This window comes from Orbicella faveolata, unplaced genomic scaffold, assembly GCF_042242905.1.
Source record: "Orbicella faveolata isolate gen_17 unplaced genomic scaffold, um_ofav_v1 contig_35, whole genome shotgun sequence".
NCBI lineage: Eukaryota > Metazoa > Cnidaria > Anthozoa > Scleractinia > Merulinidae > Orbicella > Orbicella faveolata.
The window spans coordinates 9,683,409-9,699,084 of record NW_028301564.1 but is presented as its reverse complement, the minus strand read 5'-3'; the positions used below and the strand labels follow the sequence as shown (position 1 = coordinate 9,699,084).

Below are 15,676 nucleotides of genomic sequence, written 5' to 3'. Positions count from 1 at the left end.
GCTCTACAGGTGCTACTGTCAGAAGTACCTGACAGTCATCCTATCAAACCCAATAAAATAGAAATATAAGAAAACAAAAATGACCGGGAAGCTTCTCTAAATCTGTGTTATTCGCGAATAGTTACGTTGTTAACTTCGAAACTCTTCGGGCTATGCTATGCTGTCTCCCTAGAAAATGTTGACTCTAAAAACCATTGAAATTTCAAGTTACCTTCTTTCCTCCATTTTAATGCCCCTCTACCAGGTCGTCCAAATAAAAATGTCACGCCAGAAGTATTGAACTTTATTGATGCTGAAATGGAGAAGAATGACGAACTCACAGCACCGAAGCTTGGCAAAAAGCTCCAGGAACAGTTCGGCGTCGACTTCTCTGAGAGCAAGGTGAAGAGGCTGAGGCAGAAGCTCGGGTGGGTTCAGACTGGCACGAAATACTGCCAGCTGATACGCGAGACGAACCGCGCCAAACGACTGGAGTTCTGTCTGAAGTGTGTGGAAGACAACGAGCAGTTCAATGATGTCATCTTCACAGATGAATGTTCCGTTCATATGGAAAAGCACGCCAAGCTATGCTTCCGTTGCAGGTGGGAGCAGCCGAAGCTGAAAGGACGAGCCAAGCATCCTTTCAAAGTACACATCTGGGCCGGTATCTCGAAAAGAGGACCGACTAGAGTTCTAATCTTCTCTGGGAACATGGATGCGACGTTTTATGTCAACGAAATCTTGGAAAAGACCCTTCTGCCCTTCATTCAGTCTCGATTTCCTGATGGTCATCGCTTCCAGCAAGACAACGACCCTAAGCACACAAGCCGTCTAGCACAAGACTTCATGGATCGGAGTGGAATCAACTGGTGGAAGACCCCCTCGGAGAGCCCAGACCTGAACCCTATCGAGCTTATCTGGCATGAACTTAAACACTTCCTTCGCACCAATGTAAAGCCCACAACAAAGGACGAGCTTCTCGGCGGAATAACGCGATTTTGGCAAGAAAGAATGACGGCAGAGAAGTGCTCGACGTACATCGACCATTTACAGAAGGTTGTGCCATTGGTAGTTCAGCGAGAAGGCCGTGCATCTGGGCATTAACAACAGCTCTTTTCAGAGCTAACCTAGAGAAAATCCTGTCATCGTCGACCATTACACTTTAACAACAAAACGGCTCCTTTAGGAGCCACCACTCCTAAAAAAGTCGTGATCAACAATAAATGTATCATGTTCGAGATCATTTTATCAGCTAAGTTTCATGATACATGCACAAAAATCATACTATATTTACATTCAAAACACCCAGAAAAAGTTTATTTCAAAACGTTGAAGCGCATATTGTTGACATTCACAATTACGGTCGCGTACTTAACAACACGTGATAAGTTTTCACTTAGAGTACCTAGAAGAAACGTTTGGCTGTAAACTGTGAATAAAAAGTCAGTCGAGGTTTCATGATCAAAGCGTGGTTTAGCATGTTTACGAGTATGAATAAAAAGTTAGTCGAGGTTTCATGATCAAAACGTGGTTTAGCATGTTTACGAGTATGAATAAAAAGTTAGTCGAGGTTTCATGATCAAAGCGTGGTTTAGCAGTTTACGAGTATGAATGAAAAGTTAGTCGAGGTTTCATGATCAAAGCGTGGTTTAGCATGTTTATGAGTATGAATAAAAAGTTAGTCGAGGTTTCATGATCAAAGTGTGGTTTAGCATTTTTACGAGTATCAATAAAAAGTCAGTCGAGGTTTCATGATCAAAGCGTGGTTTAACATGTTTACGAGTATGAATAAAAAGTTAGTCGAGGTTTCATGATCAAAACATGGTTTAGCATTTTTACGAGTATGAATAAAAAGTTAGTCAAGGTTTCATGATCAAAGCGTGGTTTAGCATGTTTACGAGTATGAATAAAAAGTTAGTCGAGGTTTCATGATCAAAGCGTGGTTTAGCATGTTTACGAGTATGAATAAAAAGTTAGTCGAGGTTTCATGATCAAAACGTGGTTTAGCATTTTTACGAGTATGAATAAAAAGTTAGTCGAGGTTTCATGATCAAAGCGTGGTGTCTCATGTTCACAAGTTTGAATAAAATGTTAGCTGAAGTTTCATGATCAAAGTGTGGTGTTGCATGTGTTCACAAGTTTGAATAAAATGTTAGAGGTTTGATGTGGCAAAAAGCGTGTGAATACAAATATGGATAAAAAGTTGGTTGAGGCTCAGTGATTAAAGTGTGTGTTCAAAAGGTAGTCGAGATTCCTTATGTTTACAAAGCGTGTGTTCTCAAGTGTACACAAGTATGAACAAAAAGTTAGTCAACTCAGATTTCATGTGCAAAGCGAGCGTTCACAAGTTTGAATAAATTAGTTATTCGAATGTAAAGTGAAGTGAAGTATGATCAAAGCGTGGCGTGCTCACAACTTTTGAATAAAAAGTTCGAGGCTTATGTGCAAAGCGTGTGTTCGCAAGTTTGAATATTAAATTATTCGACGGAACACTTAACGTCGTTTTGTATGTTCGCAATCTTTGGATAAAAAGTTCGTCGAGTTTCCCGACAAATCAGTTGGGAGCGATAGTTGGCAAAACATAGGCGGCGCTGCTGTGTTGACTTAGTGATCACGATCGCGGCTTTAACTTCCAACACGTAGATCGGGTGACAAAACTCCACAAGTTGTTTCATGAACACTACATTTTGATTATCAACTGTATGAATCACGTTTAGGGTTGCGAACAAACTTTTTTTTTAAGATCTATACAAACAACAGAATTAATACAACTGTAAAACATATTTGTAAACATAGTGACTAACTTGCCGACGATTCACATACCTTCAACTTTTATCGTGCATGTATTTACAAAAACTAAACGTTAAGCAAGTCTGGCTGGAATAAAAAAAGGTTTGGTCGATGTATATGAAACAATACTGGACGCTTGAGAATTTATAATACACACATGGTACACACGCATTGCTGATGAGAATGAAAATCGTGTCTACCGCGCTAATCGATCCGATACGATACAGACGTCTTATTAACAAAACAGGTTTCGAATACCAACGAATGCGTAGCATTGGTACTTCCAGTGCACTCGCGAGAAACGAGACTCGTCTCGTTTCTCTCGAGACGAGTCTCGCGAGAAACGAGACGCGTCTCGCAAGAAACGAGACGCGTCTCGCGAGACGGTGGTAACTTACTTTTGAGCGGTACTGTAACTGATGAGTTAAGTAAGGCAGAAGAGCGGTGTTTGAATCAGTTTGGTTTGGCAGGTCAGGTTTGGTGTGGCAAACAATATTAAATTCGGCAGGGTCTGTCGCACTATGCGATGTTGGAGCGGCAGCTGATTCATATGGCGTTCTCCTCATGGGTCGAACCTAATGCATAAATTACTGTAATGTATTTTTCATATAATGGGACTTGTGATTGGCTCAAAATTGAGTGGTGTGACCAGTCATGCATGAAGCTCGAAGTTGTCACTAAAAATAAGCTCAACGAAACTAGGTATGCCCTTGATTTAAGAGAAACGGGACTGTACAAGGGAGTTTCTTTCACGGAAATTCATTTTTTGCTTTTTCTTTGTGATAATAGCCCAGGTTATGCGATTTCCCTCTAACAAGTCGAATTAACCAGGAGAAAACCTGTCTAAATACAAACACTGAACCTTGAGTTTGAATTTGCTTCCCTAAATATTGCTATAACAGCGAAATGTTAGTCACAGCTTTTCCATTTGGACAGAGTTCTTGAATTCAGAACACGTATTTTCTCGTGGAAAATTGTTACCACTGGCTTCCCAAATTAAGTTTGACACAAGTACGCTGTCTGAACCAGCCGTCGCTCTAAAGTCGAACTTAATCAAGTTTGGTTCGGCGCATGAGTGGAGCGGCATTTGGACGGGGCCTAAGCTTATATATCGTGCTTTTTTTTCCATTATTGAGTGCTAACCATAAACATCTCAGTGAAAGTCTGCACTCTGGTTAGCCTGAATAATATCACTCCGGTTAGACTAGTATCACTTCAGTTAGCTTGAGTATCACTCAGGTTAACCTGAATATCACTCAGGGTGGCCTGAATATCACTCAGGTTGGCCTGAATATCACTCAGGTTAGCCTTAATATCACTCAGGTTAGCCTAAACAATGGTCCGGTTAGCCTGTGTACAGTTAGCTCTCAGTGATGGAATGGTAACACGATACAGTCAAAAATTATACATTCTGCAGTCTGCATTTTACCCCTGGTATGACCCTGAAGTGGCCAGGGCATTTGAACCAGAGGATGGGAATTTAAGGTATCAGTATAACCCATTTGACCATCCGTGCGCGGTCCACTCTAGCCTTCGTGGTTTTAACAAAAACCCATATAAACCGTATATTTATTGGAAGCTTAATAGCTACAGATAATGACCCAACCCGTTTAAAACGGTAAAAATTTACCGTGTCTTGAAGATGTGAATATGTTTACAAAGCTTCACGAACCCATAAATCAAGGTATACGCCCACTAAACTTAGGTCGGAGAAAACGATTAACATGGTGTCTGTTTCTTCACACATTGACCTCAAAAATTGTGTCTCAAATTTTTCGCACATGTGTTTGTTATTATTTTACAAGAGGATAAAGTTAGCAAAGGCCAAAAAATAGGACTGCGCACAAAAAAAAGGCATAACTTTTTAATGAAAAGAATAATCAGAATTCGCAGACACTGTTTTGTTGGCGATCGTTCTGACAACATTCTCTCTGAATTTCAGCCAATCTGGTCCAGGGACTGCCAACCTGGAACTCGAAATGCATGTACAATGGATAAATATCGGATAAATATCGGAAAAATTCATTCCAAAAGGTTATTTTTCAAACCTTAACTTGATGACTTTGTTGTCAATAAAGGTACACACATCATGTTCTATAGTGAAATACATCGCTGAGTTCATTTGGTGTCGGTGTTCTTACAGGAATGTATATTGACATTTTTCGATTTTCACCCACAAACACTGGTACAAAACAATTTAGCCTTCTTGCAACTGAAGCAGAGATTTGTTCATCCAGGAGAGCATGAGCATGAGATTATTTCCTGGCAGGTTTTCAGAATCAGATCTTGTGTCATTAGGAGTGGTTGAAGTTTGTTACAAGCAATCTTCTTCCACCCTAATGTTTCAGGATCTGGAAGATGAGGCCCTGAGCAGTGAGCTGGTTTCCATACAATTGCCAGATAGTAAAGCACACTTTACATGTAGTGATAAAGCATCACTTGTCAGTGGCAGTGCCTCTGGCTTTCCTTTCTTCGAGAACAAAATAGCTCTGGCTTCGTCAACTGATCCAATGGTATCCAATTTGTACATTTTACAAACAAATTCTTTGATTTCTTTCATCTTTTCTTCGGTTAGCTCTCCCTCTCCTAGAGAGGAAAGAAGTGTGTGGTGCTTTAGGAATACTTTCCAAGCTGATTTCTTAAATGATTGCATAGGAACGACGTTGTGTCGCAACCTGTTAATGCATGGAAAGGCAGAAGAGTGGATACAGAACCAGCTGGGAGATTTTTGTAGATAGCCCTGATGTTGAAATACATTCACTTTTGGCTGTCCCAGACATCATATACAGGTAAGGACAAGGGATATGGGGGACATGTGCGATAAGAAGCAACAAGACATCCGTATCCCTTGCCGATACAACTACGTTGTCAAGACTGCTGTTGATGCAGTGAACTATCAGACGTGTATCTGCTTCCTCATGGTTGCCTTTAGAGCAGACAGGTCAATTGCTCTTTCTGATGATTGCACTTCCCTTTCATTTACAAGTCCTCCAGCAGCTACAACAACTTTGTCTGGGGGTGCGTTCACAATGATGTGTTCTGATAGGAACCTGGCTAGATCTGACTTGTTATCTGGCAATGCAAGGCACAGTTTGGTCAACTGTGAGGGAGAGGGACACTGCCATCTTCAATAACACGTCGGATAGGGCGAGTGGACTTCATGCGTCTTTCTCTCGTTCCTGATTTGATGGAATGTTCTTGATACCAATCAAATATGACATGGATTTGCTGATAGCAGGATCCAGCCTGAAGAACTGCTGCTTAAAAGCTGTCTGCAAAGTACCCAAACGTTTGAGCAGCAGATGGTTTCATAATTGCAGAAACTAATGCCAGACCATCTATTGATAGAGCTGAGCTGCCTTGAAGCTCTATTTCACTTAGGTTATTTATTCCACTTGTAATTAAGTCTGCTAAGACAGATTTCTGCCCAGTTCTGAGACTGCCATTCATCTCTGCTAACGCGACTGGTACAGGTGTCAACTCATAGTTTAGCACATTGTGGAGATCAACTTTGTGCCCCGCTTCATAAGCAATGATATGGTGTTGAAGGACATTTCGGTTGGCTCTTAAAATTGTGGTTTTGTTCTTCTCTTTGCTGCTCTTTACAACTTGATTCAAGTTCTCAATAGTTGGAGCGTTATTCTTGTGCATCGTGTCCCAAAATCGCACCTCTGATGATCTATCTTGCTGCTGTTGAGAGACACTTGGTAACCTTTGCTCCACAAATTCTTTCATTTGTTGCCAACCAAGCTCTTTGGCATTTAACCAGCGAGACTTGAATTTCATTGCTGACAAGATCTTTAGTGACAATGTTATAAAGACAGGTTGGATGTTCTGGTGGTGAAAATACCTTGAACTGCTTGAGAATGGTGAGCAATGAACATTCATTCATCCTGTCATGATCTTTCCTTCCAGGAGTAGATTCATTGTGAGAAAACTTGTTTTCTTGGTGCAATCCAAACATCACGTGTGTATTATCAGCTATCTATGACCTTAGGTTATAGGACAGAGCCCACCTACTCAATGCTGATGATGTCTTGGTTATGCCCACGATTCCTCCACCGCTTTTCCCTATTCCGTTCAGCCATTCAATGCTGGTGACGTCTTGGCTATGCCCACGATTCCTCCACCTCTTTTCCCTATCCCATTCAGCTATTCAAGACTGCGATCGGGAGTGACCTGGTTGAACTTGCTTTCATTCCATTTGACAACGAAGTTCCCTTTTTTTAAATCTTGTAAGACTTCCTTTGGTAACTGCTCCATCTCTGCAATGTACACTGATCCCCATCTTGCATAATTCAGATGGTCATATCTGAAAAAATATGGCAACATGTGGCAGAAACTGTGCAAGTACATGTCCCATATCCCCTCTCTCTGAGCCTGAGTGAACATAAGGAGAACAGATACCATTTCCATGTAGTTCCACCAAAACTTGAAGTTGACATTTTCCTTGGATCTTTGTGTGACGAATTCGTTGAGCATCTTTTTCACTCTTGGTGACTTCAGGGATGTTATCAGTGCTGCAGCATTTTCGGGAGAGCAAGCAAGAGCAGATTTCTTGGAAGAGATTGGGTACGATTTCTGGCTGAATTGTAACAGAAAAGGCATCAGCAGTTGCCACCATGATTGCAGAGTAATCTTGTGGGCATACAGAGCTCTCTTGTAGGCTTTTCCATTCATGTCATGTTCGGTTACATTTGGCCCAAGCAGTCCACCCTCGACCCATTCTTCGACCAAGCCTGATCTTTCATATGGTTTCCAAACAATACAAGTATCGTCATTTCTTCCAAGTAAATCATCCAGACAATTGATAACCTCTCTGTTTGCTACGTCCCTGTACATGTACTTTCTTCGTTTAGTCATCGCTTTGCAAACAACATTTTTGCTGTAACTTGTAGCTTCTCTTACATCGACCTTTGGCTTATTATGCTTCTGACAGAAGATGCACAGCTTCAAGTCAACTTCCAAAGCTCTCTTTAGAGTCACAACTGGATCCATTCCAACATTTCACAGCTTCAGAACAGCTTTCTACTTGCCAAAAATCCAGCGATGGCATACTAAACAACGAAGCTGAGTAACCAGGCTTACCACTAGACTGGACTCAGACAGTGAGAGCGAAATTAGGGAAGCGCAACCGTGAACGCATTTCTGTTTTCATGTTCAAATGCGTAGCCATAAACCACATTGAAAAAAAGCCCCATTGAACCCAAAATAACAGTGCGTATGAAACACTTTTTTGTTTTAATTCAGCCAGTTGAAAATAACGTGTTTCTCTGTGGGAGAGAATATTATGAAAACATAAATGATGTCATACATTGGCCCATGAGACAGGCAAGTCTTACATTCCTCAAAATACGAAGCATGTAACATATTATAACTGAACTGGCTCAAGAAAATCCAAATTTGTGACATTTAACTTAGTGGTTTCCTCTTTTCTAAACATTTATCATTGCGATGACGTCATTTTAAATGTCAATTCTCTGACGTCATTTTCAGACTTAAGATCACAAAATGAACTTTGGTAACAAGCATTTTCGTTTTCAGCACATCAGATTACTTCAGAAAACTCTTGTTACCAGCTTTTACTAAGAAATGCTTCTTGATTTTTGTGAGAAGGACTTTATCCAAATACGGACTAGTCTAGAATAGAAAAGGCTTTTTTCAGTGCTTCATCGGTTAAATTAAATTTGCACTTCAATTTTTTGGCGTTATTAGGAAAGCAAACCTTTTTACAGACAAAAAGAGAACAATAGTCTTTTGATTTCTTTTTAGTTATGTCAAGAAGGCCGCAGTCAATTTTGAAAGGGATTTAGGGCTGTATAATCTGGATTATGATAAGTATTCCTTAAATTGACCAGTACAGAATGGCACAGACCGGTCCATTCCAGAAAGTTCATCTTCTTTATGTGTTTTGTGATTAGTTCATAAGAATCGATGTTGTTAAGATCAAAACGTAAGTCTCCCACCATCTGAATTCTATGATTAAAGTACCTTTTATAAACTACTGAGACAATCGCAGATAATAAAGAGTGCAATTGATAGCTCTGGCACGGTAGTCCCATGAGTACTCACCGTTCACTTTTAGTTTGTATCTACCTTGGTAGTCTGCTAGGACTTTTCCCCTTAGCAGTGTGTATGTTTCAATGTTGTATTTTCATTCAAGGTCCACAAATTACGTACAATTAATGTTTATTACGACAGCTTTTAAATTTTACTCTGGTGTACGATGATTTTCGTTCATTTTAAATTCAATAATACTTTGAGCAAACGTGACAATTTAGCTCTTTGCGCCATCTTTGTAACCTGATACTTTTGTTTCCCGCGCAAAGGTATGTAACATGAAACCCCTGTTTTCTCCAAAACACGCGGAAGATGTGCTTTTTTGGGGGGGATAATTGAAAGAAAGTTAAATATCTGATGAAGAAATGAAAGAGAAACGATTTTGTTTTTTCTAAAAATGCAAATTTTCTTATCACCAATGAACAAGAACTAATTTAGTTATCAGATAGTCATGGAATACCACTTTCTTTTCCTGTTGCCACCTTTGTTGTAAACAATAAAACAATTTAAAATTAACAGTTTTGTCCAGCGTACTAATTAATTGAAATTAATTAATTAAACAAACATTAAAGTTTACACCTTAGTACCATAGCGACTTATTGCCTTAGAGGCAGGCAGTCCCCAAAACCACCCTCATAGTGCACTCTGCACTAAAAACTGGTATGTTGTTTATTCTTATTTCCTGGTTATTCCAAATGCGGTAAAGCCAATTGAAGGGGTTCGTGCAAAAAGGGCATACATCGCTTTTTGGGCCAATTTTCATTTTTTCAGGATTGAGCTAATTTTTGACAGACGGACTTGTTTTGACATGAAAAGCATCGTTCCATAATTGTTTTTGATGATTTGCGCTTCATTTTCAAGAAATAATGTATGCAAAAAACTCAGTTTTCCATGGGCATGTTTAGGAGATCCTTTGTTGAATGAAAAACAAAAGAAACCTTTTGTTTCGCTAAACGATGAAGTCACCGAAGCATGGCATTTGCCGCTAGGTGTTCAAACCGATACAAGTTTTATTATTCATATAATAAAATACGCTCATCTCTTACTGTTGCTTTGTTAGCGCAAACGCATAAGGCGCTGAATGGGCCGGACTCGAGTTTGTTTTGTCCTGACATTGGTTCGATACGAGGTCGGTCGATTTTTTTCCCGGTCTATTTCTCCACGTCTTTCAAAAATAAAAACATTTATGTTAAAAAAAAAAAAACATGCTGTCGAAGCTGTGAAAAGTAACTGTTTAAGTTCGCGTCATGTTGAAATCAACCTTCAAAGGATTCGCTCCAAAAGATGCTGCTTGGAAGACTGAGTTTTTTTGCATACGTTATTTATTGAAAACGAAAAGTGCAAATCAACAAAAACAATTACACAAAGATGCTTTTCATGTCAAAACAAGTCAGTCTGCCAAAAATCGGCCCAAAAACCGATATACGCCCTTTTTGCACGAAAGCCTTGAATTGTCAGGTTTGTCCCTTCAATGTATTAATGAATTTGAAATGAACAAAAATCAACATAAAACACCAGAGAAAAACTTGAAAGCTCTCCTGACAAAGAGTTATCGTAAGTTATTTTTGGACAAAGAAAGAAAATGTGCACATGAAACATACACACTGCTTAGATTATGTTTTATCGAGGTTCCTGTCCGTTCATATTCTGCAAGGGGAAAAGCCCTAGGTACCAAGGTAAATACAAACTGGGAGTGAACAGGGTAGGGGTGGGGACTTGCATGACTACCGTGCCAGAGCTATACACTATGCACTCTGCACTATCTGAGATTGTCTCACTAGTTTTGAATCTGTGGCTGAAACCAACGGCGCATGAAATGGCCTGGAAAAAAAAAGCTATTTCAACAGATTTCAAGGAGCAATAGTACCCCAAAATGTGTATATGATGCATTTGACTGACTGCCTGCTTTACTGAGCAGTAAATTTTCCCTCAGCTAACTGCTATGATCCACTCAGAGCTTTGCCTTTGCAAGTTAAACTAGCGAGGCAATCTCAGATAGTGCAGAGTATTAAGCTAGCACTGACACATGTTAGTCACACAGGTCCCCAGTCGTCAGCTAGGGCTTTGTAGAATATGAATGTACAAAAACCAAGTGATTAAGGCATAATCTTAGCAGTATATATGTGTGCATGTGTGTATTTTCATTCAAGCTACAAAAATGTAACTTATAATAATCGTTAACCAAAACACTTTCAGAAGACTTTGTTTTATCCAAAGTGCAAATGTTCATTGCATTGATAAACAAATGCTAATGCTATAATCAAGTAGTCACAGAATAGCAGATACCTATTTTATTGTGACCATCGATCGCAGTTTCTTTGGTTTTAACAATACAACCACTTACAATTAATGCGTAATGAAAATTAATGCACAACAATATCGATTAATATAAGAAGAGTTTTAATGGGAAGTGCTGAAGGTTCCGTAGTTTCTATTCCAAACCCTGACAAACACAGCCACAGAAGTGCTATGGAATCTGCAACAATAATTTGCAGTTTAAAAAGTTTTAACTTGGGAAAGTTTCGACAAAATATGAATTTTTTGGTCTCTTTCATAGAGACCTCTATAGGATTAAATAAACAAACCACCAAGGAGAAACAATACATTTCTACTCCACGCAAATACAGTTGTGTACTTTGAAAACAGCGGATAACATTTCTTGAAACGAGCTAGGCGTAATTCAAAATGATACATAGTCACAGTAGCATTCTTTACGTTTATAAAAGGAAGAAGTGACGTTATCCAAAATATGACTGCTGTCCCGGCCAAAATGAGAGTGTACCATCACGAGATATCACAAGCGCATGGCTCTGGAGACAAGGAAGGGAGGGTATCACAATCATGATGCTAGAATGCATGCATCTTACATTATGTGTTCTACCATAAGGGAATTCATATGATAGGTATCCTTCACACTAATGTTGTCTAATCTGCGCATGCATCAAGAGCAAATTTCTTTTGTTCCAAAAACAATAGTACCACAAGGAGAGGAAGGGGTTTTCTAAAACAAATATATAGCTTTGTAATGTTGATGTAGATACGTACTTTAGATAAGTCGTGTTTTTACTTAACGCACACAGGCACATGTGCCCACACACCCCTTCCCTTTTGCAATACTAATTAATTAATTAATTGTTTAAAAAAATTTAAGCATCCATTAAAATGGCAAAAGCAATCCGTTAAATAAAACTGAGCATCCGTTTAAACGGCAAAAGCAACCCTGTGTTGTAATAACTTCTATTTTTTTCTTTTTTCTTTTTCTCCCTCCCTTTCCAAGGCGAAGTTAGTGACTCCTGTGTATTTATCAACTAATTTTGTTTAAATCATTTTGCAATAGCCTCGTCCTTCCCATCTTAGACTATGCTGACATGGTATGGGGCGACAACGATAATGCTGCTCTAATGAACAACCTATAGTTGCTACAAAATAAGGCTGCTAAACTTATTTTAGATAGACCTTTGTATTCTTCCGCAATGGAGGCACTTAGTCAACTCAGCTGGTTGAGCTTAGAACAAGGGAGGCTCTTTCATCGTTGCCTGTATGTTTATAAATGCATTAATGGAATAACTTCCCACAGTATAGAGCTACTAAGAAACAGCGATGTAAATAGATACAGTACACGCAACAAAGAAATCTTAGACTTCCATCTGTAAAACAAAATTGGGGACAGCAAAGAACTTGTTATCCTGCCTTCAAAGATTGGAATTATTTAGATAGAGATTTAAGAAACTTGTGTACCATATCCGATTTTAAACATAAATTTTTGGAATCATTCTCAGTTATGTAATTTCTTTTTCTTTCTGCATTATTTTAGTGTTAGAACATATTTTATTCCTTTATTATGTGACTAATGATATATTTAGAACAGGACCTCTCTGTATATAAGCGGTAGGTGAGAGAGCTTCCTGTAATCATTAACTGTTATTCACCAAAGGTGAAGTAAACATTGATGAATATTCACTGAGACAAAGTCGAGGTGAATATTCACCAATGTTCACTGAGCCTGAGGCGAATAATTGAAGGCTTTCGTGCAAAAAGGGCGTATGTAACATTTTGAGCCAATTTTTGAGTTATTTTTTTGTAAAAAAAATACCTCTTAGTCGGCGCGTCGGGTATGTTATGGACGGGTCAATGGGTGAGTAAGTGAGTGAGTGAGTGAGTGAGTGAGTGAGTGAGTGAGTAAGTGAGAGATGTATGTATGTCACACCAATCAGATTGGATCTACTATGAACAGCCAATCAAATTTCTTGTTGTAAAGGTAAATGATACGTGAGAAACACAAGGTATGTATAAACACAAGGACTTTGGTAATTGAAAAATAAAGAGTGACGTGTATGCTGCCGGTTTGTGATTTTTAGTCCGGTTTGGAGGGGAGTGTGACAGTTACATACGTACATTGGGTTGTTTTAGAGTGCATAATTTTCAGTGTAATGGTGGCTAGTTATGAACGAGATGAGTCTTGAGTTTTGAAGCAGTTCATGGGTAGTAGGCAAATGGCACGAGATATTTTTATTTGTAATTACAAAGGGTAACTTGATACTTTTGTTTTTCACAAGGAGTTAATTCAATTAGAGGTCACGAATCGTCGGCTCTAGTTCTTAGGACATGTTTTAGAGGAGACAAGACTATTTAGATTTGAAGCAGTTCTAACGTTTACGATAGTAAGTGCAGGTAACGATTGTTTTGTTCTTATTGCATGCAAATATAACGAGATAGTTTTATTTTTTAGTTACAATGGGTAATTTTACACTCTTGTTTTTCACAAGGTAGTAAATTCAATTAGAGCTGACGAATCGTCACCATTTGTTCCCACGAGATGTTTGCTATTTTTAGTTACAAATGGTAACTCGACACTTTTGTTTTTCATATGGGAGTAAATTCAATTAGAGCTTGCAAGTTATTGGCTATTGGTCCCAGGATATTAAACAAAAAAGAAGCTTTCATTTCTAGAGTGTTTTTACGTCTCTGCAGTAGCAGTTTAATATTTTTATTTGATGGGCATTTTATGACATTCTTTTCAGTCCGATATTTTTAAAGGTAAAAAGTATGAAAACTGTTCAAATGTTCTTTGAAGACTGTGTGGCACCAAGTTAAAGTGCAATTTAATTAAATCAGAGAGGTTTTTTCTCTTTCTTTCAATTTCCGGTGAAGTAGTGTTGTTGCGTTGTGTTGTGTAAAAAGGGTAAACTTACGACTCGTGTAAAATGCGAAAAGTTCTCTTAACTTGAGTATTTTTGAGCAAAAATTCCTCTTGGGGGCTGGAAGGGCTCCTGTGGGGGTACTCCCAGAAAAATTGGTTGGGGGTGTGTGGCCCGCTTCCCAAAACCCTTACCCTATGTATGACCAAAATCTGCGATATTCCTTACCCTATTTATGACCTGACCAAAAATTCGAAACCCTATTTACGACCTGACCCTCAAATCAAAACCCTGTTTCAGACCTGCGTTATAATTAGCTCCCTAGTTCAAACCAATGTTAAATTGCTGTAAACATACAAATTTGTGAAGGGCTTGTGTTGATTTTCTTTTCGATAATGATGAAAAAGTGGCTTCTTCTTAAAGCATACCCATATCAAGCCTAGAGTGCAAAAACCGTACCCTATTTATGACCAAAATGACCAAAATCAGCTAAAATCGATACCCTATTTATGACCAAAACGGCTGAAAAACCATACCCTTCGGGGCCGCACAGACCTATATAGCCCATATAAGGAAGTCCCCCCCCCCCCCGGGGTAAGGGCTACGTGATCGGTGAGTGAGGGAGTTATGCATGTGCGCGTGTCAGACCAATCACAGTGTGGGTTGTATCAAAGAACGAATAAAATTGCCTGTTAGAAAATAAGATGGTATCTACATTAATCTGGAGACGTGTCAGATTACTGTAGTTTGTTCAGTCAAACATTTTAGGGCTTACTATTTAGTTATCTTACCATTACCGATGTAACATCGTATATACATCATAAACTCCCAGTTTCTTTCTTGCTGTACATTGCAACCAAAAAAACTTGTCAAATCAACCAAACCATTACTATAAACAGTTCCATGAATGCTCCTATCTTCGAGACTTATAGTTCACAAAATAATAACTCTTGCACGCCTTGCGTGCCTATGTTTATTTTTTGTAGGATTGAGCTAATTTTTGGCAGATGACTTGTTTGACGTGAAAAGCATTGTTGCGTAATTGTTTTTGTTGATTTGCACTTCGTTTTTGAGAAATAACGTATGCAAAAAAACTCAGTTTTCCAAGGGTATCTTTTGGAGATCTTTTGTTGAGCGAAAAACAAAAGAAACCTTTGTTTTGCTAAACGATGAAGTCACCGAAGCGTGGTATTTGCCACTAGTTTTATTATTCATATAATTACGCAATTCTCTTACTGTTGCTTCATTAGCGCAAACGAATAAGGCGCTGAACTGGCTGGATGCGAGTTTGATATGAGGTCGGTCAATTTCTTTTTCCGGTCTATTTCTCTACTTCTTTCAAAACTCAAAACATCTATTTTAAAAAAACCATGCTGTTGAAGCTGCTAAAAGTAACCGTTTAAGTTTACGCCATGTTAAAATCCACCTTGGAAGGATTCACTCCAAAAGATGCCGCTCGGAAAACTGAGTTTTTTTGCATATGTTATTTCTCAAAAACAAAGTGCAAATCGACAAAAACAATTATGCAACGATGCTTTTCATGCCAAAACAAGTCAGTCTGCCAAAAATTAGCTCGATCCTACAAAAAATAAAAATCAGCCCAAAATGCTACATACGTCCTTTTTGCACGAAAGCCTTCAATTACTTTAGTATAATTTTCAGAGGACTACAAAATAACAGACTAAAACATAAAAACACAGGTGCAATTG

General features: G+C 38.8%; 1 protein-coding gene across 3 annotated transcripts in view; it reads left to right on the top strand.

Annotated features, from left to right (window-relative positions):
• The window catches only part of LOC110058102 (uncharacterized), a 72,217-nt gene that overhangs the window by 5,613 nt on the left and 50,928 nt on the right, over window positions 1–15,676 (top strand). The window contains exon 1 of one of the 3 annotated variants that reach the window (XM_089273650.1): window positions 5,440–5,558. The exons of the other annotated variants lie outside the window; for them this stretch is intronic. Coding sequence (XP_089129776.1) covers window positions 5,455–5,558 — 104 coding nt within the window. The 5' untranslated portion in view covers window positions 5,440–5,454. Of the gene's footprint in view, window positions 1–5,439; window positions 5,559–15,676 lie in introns of those variants that run through there. 3 annotated transcript variants of the gene reach the window in all.